This window comes from Prunus avium, chromosome 6 (genome assembly GCF_965620075.1).
Source record: "Prunus avium chromosome 6, drPruAviu1.hap1.1, whole genome shotgun sequence".
Classification (NCBI taxonomy): domain Eukaryota; kingdom Viridiplantae; phylum Streptophyta; class Magnoliopsida; order Rosales; family Rosaceae; genus Prunus; species Prunus avium.
The window spans coordinates 35,744,401-35,750,400 of NC_142289.1; the positions used below are offsets into that span (position 1 = coordinate 35,744,401).

The 6,000-nt window shown below is 34.1% G+C and overlaps 1 protein-coding gene across 1 annotated transcript; it reads left to right on the forward strand.

Annotated features, from left to right (window-relative positions):
* The first annotated feature begins 4,657 nt into the window (after positions 1–4,657).
* LOC110753857 (6,7-dimethyl-8-ribityllumazine synthase) lies at positions 4,658–5,483 on the forward strand. Its single transcript, XM_021954838.2, has one exon. The coding sequence runs from the start codon at positions 4,700–4,702 to the stop codon at positions 5,150–5,152; it is 453 nt and encodes a 150-aa protein (XP_021810530.1). The 5' UTR covers positions 4,658–4,699; the 3' UTR covers positions 5,153–5,483.
* Positions 5,484–6,000: the final 517 nt, after the last annotated feature.

Below are 6,000 nucleotides of genomic sequence, written 5' to 3' on the forward strand. Positions count from 1 at the left end.
TAAACCTGAAATTCTTGCTAAAAGCCTAAGACCACGAATATAAAGATGGGTCCATGAGAAATATGAGCCATATAGTGGTAGCCTTAGCTAGCACTGAGAGATCATGTTGCGATACATTTTCTAACCAAATCCTTCTTGATTTAGACAGTTCCAAAATTGGAGCTACTTGCTTGACCCAATTCTCCTTTGAAATTATTACATGCCTAACTTATTGACAATCCATTAGCTGAGGTTATAGTTTTCAAGTAGACATAAGATTTGAAGGAACCAAACCCAAAGTAGTAATAGCTAGGAAATGCTATTTGTCATATAATTTGACATATTATGATTTTGTCAGACGACCAACGTAATTTTATATGATTAACGATTCAGATCAATAAAATGATAATATAATTAACATGTTAAACTGTTTCGTAAGAAATATCATTTCTCTGTACTTATATGTACATAAAACGTATGCCACTTTCTATATATACACATCAGTGAGTATAAAAACTAACTATGATTTACTTCTCTTCTACTACAAATAATCTGATATCATAAATGAATCTCGGGCTTTGCAATGTGTTGTTTTTAAAACCCAACAAATTTCAATACAGTAATCCCAATTAATCCATGAACACCAATAGGGAACTGAAAAGAATCACTTTTTAGATTCTATGTACTTCTAATTGGGCGATCGAGACTTGGATACAATGAACTGACCTCGAATTCTACCAATCCCAAAGATTTGTGTATAATCCATCAAATATTGTAGCTTTCAGCAACAATCCCACAACAATGCCAGCTATCAAATATGCACCTAGAGATAGCAACCACTAATTAAAAGTCTCTCAAAAGTATATGAAGCATTAATTATATAAATAACTTTTGGCTCTATGTCTTGGGAGGGCTTGCAACGGGAATAACATTATTTTGCTATTCTTGCCAATCATGTCATGCCACACGTGATAATTTTTCCATTTGACATAGCATGATTGACCGAGAATAGCAAAACAATGCTATTCCCATTTCATATAAGTTTTTAGTGGTGATGGGAGCAAGTAATACAAAGGGAGGAGTTTGGACAGTAAAGTACTACGGTAGCTGTTAGGGGTACAGGCTTTCTTCAATCAGACTCTAAAACCAATGATGATTATTCATTAACTATGCGATTAATAAAATGATTAAATTAAACCCCAATAATTAAAAAAAACTAGTCTTTGATTAATAAATTGTTCTTCCACCTTGGCTCCAGTGTAAAGACAGACTTGCCTCACGTTGTTCAATTATGGATGGCCTCTTCTTCCTCCTTCAGTCTTGTTGTGTACATGTTGTTGAGGTTTGAGGATAATTAAAATTTTAGATTGAATCACACATCGATCGGGAATCTTATGGCATGCCTCGTGCGTCCCTTATTAGCAATCCATTATTGTAAAGTTTCATTTCTGTTAAGGTCGGTGCCTGAAACGTCAGTGCCATGAAGCTTCCTAGTCCAAGCTTTTTGACGTGGCATAAGATGCAAAATTACAAACCATCCACACGAGCAAAGAGACATACTCTAATCACTAGTCTTGTCATATATACTGGCTAGCTAGGGTTTGAAGTACCTTAAGATTGACTAGAATATTTAGTCTTGTACTTGCCATGCCTATCTGCAGCTACCAACAAAATATCTGATGTTTTGGAGATCATACTAGGAGCGACTAGTCCATTTTCAATTATTAAAATAACTTAATCACTGTTTTCCTCCTTAGACTCGAATGTCGGTCTCATTTACCCAATGAAACTCAAATTTTCACACTTAACCCTCCAGAATTGTATTCACTGTCCCACTTTACCATTTTTCGTCAACTCCGTCTGCAAAATCGTTATTGAAAGCTAGTATATATGTGCGAAAAGGTAACTAATTAACTATCTAGTTAATTAAAAAATCCATGGGGACTTGTTAATTATTATTTAGGAGATCAAGGAAAAGAACATGTAGTTTGTTTGCATTAGGAATTGATTTAATATTATTTGTAACATATGATGGTTTTTGTAGAGTTCAAATATAAAATTACTGCGAGATACTCGAGCAACAATTGCACTAGGTGACAAAGAAATACTTAAAAGATTGATATATATATCTAGGATGTTGTGGTACTTCAAGTTTGCATGTAATGTGCGAGTTTGTGTTCAGCTATACTTTAATTAGGCCGGTTAAGGTTTAGGGTTTGATTTGAGTTATATAAAGTAAGTCCACTGAACCTCACTGTCATGAGCCATATATGACAAATGTTCATCACTAATTTGAAGGATGTTTTCACCTAATTGACGAACATGGTTGAATAGTAGCATGATATTTTATTTTTATTTTTATTTTTATACAAACGATTCGAGAGAGGAGAGAATTAAACAATGTAATGCAAGAGTAACTGCTTTTAACTACTTGAACTGCAAGTTTCTTGTGAATAATTACATAACTTGATGACAAGGATGAGCTCAACAACCCTAATGCTCAAGTCATGGATATGGAGAGTTAATCACAAGCTCAATACTTAATCATTTGTTAGGGATTAAAAGAAATCGAATCCTTTACTTATCATAAATACTAACATATTTCCTTACATTTCATCATACAATTGATATGATTTTGAGGAGGGTAATGTATATTGCAAGTGATCTCTCAAATTGTACATATTTCCTTACATTTCATCATTACCTAGTTTAAACTATTAATTCACATATTTTGAAAGGGGTATTCTAGTATTTAGGCTATACATTCACATATTTGGCTAAGAAAGAAAAAACAAATACTGCTCATTTATTGAAGTGTAAAGAAAATTATAAGGGATATGATTTCCACACTCCTCTTTTCTCCACTTACACTTCCTTTTTGCTTTTTAATACTTTTTAATCAATTTTGTTTCTTCTCTTTCCTATTCTACCCTTAGCCTACATTAATTTATTTTTACTTCACTTTTATATTAGTGTTTTTTTCTTTATACTTAATTTTCCAACTTGCACTACATTTTCAACATATTATTTTTTTTTCCTTTGATCGAGTAAGAAATTAAGTTTTTTTTCCCTTAATACTGAAAATATAGTGTAAGTTAGAAAATTAAGTATAAAGAAAAAGAAATAATATAAAAGTGAAGTAAAAAATAAATTAATATAGGGTAAGGATAGAATAAGAAAGAGAAAAAACAAAATTGATTAAAAAGTATTAAAAAGCAAAAAAGAGTGTAAATGGAGAAAATGAAAGTGGGGAAATTAGCTCCCAATTATAAAAGACACCTGTTCTAATAAGACAGCTTTCTCTGGCCTTTTCTTAGCAGAGGGTCCTGAGTTATAAGAACTTCGTCACCGGTAGTGCAGCTAACAATGTCACAGACCAATAAAGTCTCAGCGATAAAAAAAAAACACAACTCGAGACAAATGGGCTGTTATGCTTTCGGCTGAGGCCAGGCTGGACCAATAATATGAGCCTGTGAAATTGGTCAGCTCAACTATGAGTAGGATAATCATTTTCTCAAAAAATAAAAGCTTGTACTCTACAATTTCCATTCCGTACCTAATCACTTATAATTTGAGCATAAGCCAAAAGCCATTATTTAAATCTGTCGTTTCTAATCTTAATGCCTATATTCGCGATGGACTCGTCATTGGGGCATGTTGTGGGAGCCACATACACAACTCCTCTTCGTATTTCTTATATTTCCAAATACACCCTTGGAGGTCTTTATACTTTTTTTTTTCTTCAACATTATATAAGAGGTTTTAACGAATTTTTAAGAATATATTTTATTATTTTGTTTGTGTTTTGATTGAAGAGAAAGATGAGAAGGGGATAGAGGTGAAGAATAAAAAGGGAAAATAAATAAAAACTAGTTTTTTTTTAAAAAATAAGATAAAAATAAAATGATTTAAATAACTATTATTTTCAATTTTGTATATTCTTCCTCATATTGAATGTCACTTTTCTAAGTAATTTTTTTAACGTCCTAGAAATGAAGTGGAATTGTGGGAACTTTTTATCCTTCTTCTAGAGGCACTAACGTATCACCATATAAGAATCACATGTGATATGCAACACAAGAGACTATTCACATTTTATATGTAGCGCAAGAGCTAATTCACGTGTTACATGTAGCACAAGAGACAATTTACGATATCTTTTTTTCTCATAATTGTAGAGCCAATGTCAGAACTATAACGCTTGAGTCGCATTTAAACAATTGATCGAATGAGACATTTACAAATTTGTCCACAAAAAACTAAATTCAGTTAATATTTGATTGTCAATTACACCTCAGTTAACAAAAGAAGAAAAAACGCATAATTTGACCAACTTTGGCGTCCACTTTGAAACAAAGAAACCCTAGCTAGCTTCAGCACTTCCCAAAAGGTGATTGCAAGAAATCTCACATCATTAATTGTTTAGAAGGCGGCTTAAGTTAATTAGCTCATGGACGCAAGGGCCACCCAAACCCAATCCCGCACAAGAAGAAGGCCAAACCCAAAAATAAAATAAAAAATCACCAAGAGGCCAATTTGGTCATTTTTCAACCCAATTAGCTCTGTTCTGTTCTTATGATATATCAATATTCCTATATATAACACACAGCCAGTCCACCCCTCCATAGCATTCAACCTTCCAAACCAACCCCAAAGAAAAAACAGAGCAACCAAAAACAGAGCAACCCAGAAAACAGAGTGAGAGGTCAAAAAATCTAAAATGGGCAACAGTCTAAGGTGCTGTTTGGCTTGTGTGCTACCCTGCGGTGCTCTTGACTTGATCCGGATCGTCCATTTGAATGGCTACGTAGAAGAAATCTCGCATTCTGTCACAGCCGGTGAGATCCTCGAAGCGAACCCAAATCACGTTCTGAGCAAACCCAGCTCCCAAGGCGTCGTTCGTCGCATTTTGATACTCTCACCGGAGACGGAGCTCAAGCGGGGCAGCATCTATTTCTTGATCCCAACTTCTTCTATACCGGAGAAGAAGAAGAAGAGTAAGACTAGCGGCGTTAAGAAGCCGTCGAAAAAGAGCACTAAAAGCCACACCGAGAGTACCGACCGCTACTTAACGGAGATTATCACGGAAAAGAAGTCTTCGTCACGGCGGGATCGCCGGGCCGGCCGGGCCACAGTATGGCGGCCTCATCTCGAGAGCATCACCGAAGACTAACAAATTTTTTTTCCGGTGATGGATGGGAGGGGTTTTTATTTATTTATTGGGGTACATGGGGAGGTTTGGTATTTTCTCTTGTGTATAAAATGTGGTTGTGCTGGTTTTTTTTTTTGTTTTTTTTTTTTGGGTCTGCGTATAATAATGGCAGATTCGGAATTAAATTCAGTGTTCATGAGGTCATGATCTGTTTGGTTCTCGAGAAAATTGAAAAATCATGGCACACTGGCAGTCTTGACAGAGGGAGAGAGATAGAAAAGAAATGTACGTTTGTACGAAAACAATTGTATGTACACCTTCAAGTTTGTAAGTAAATATGTTTCTTCTTCTATTTCTCTCTTTTCTCATCGATCTCATGTTGTGTGTGCAGAAGCAAATAACTGGGCAGCCTAAAAAAGAGAGATAAATTTCCATTATAGTTGAATTGAAGTGTGTTTAATTTGAGCTTTTTGGCATTTCACATGTATAAAAAAAAATAGTTGCTTTCTTGCAGTCCATAATTCCATGTACTTTCTTTGAAAGACAGCTGAAAATTGAACTGTTCTCATAATTTGTCCAACTGAAAAATTAATTTCTCGGGAAATTTGTATAAAAAGAAAAAATACATTGCTAGAAATTTGATTGTGTTTTAGTCAGATCCATTTTCATGACTGATTTAAATGTTGGAGGTGATTGCTTTCAATATTAACTCGTAATTTCCTATATATTCCATTATTGTTCTTATTCTTTTTTAAATACAATACCAAATTCATTTGCCAGTATTGCCAGATTCATTATTTTATTTTAATCCTATATATATATATATCATATGTGACTTGACTTGAGCAGAGAATAGTTGGCATTCATAT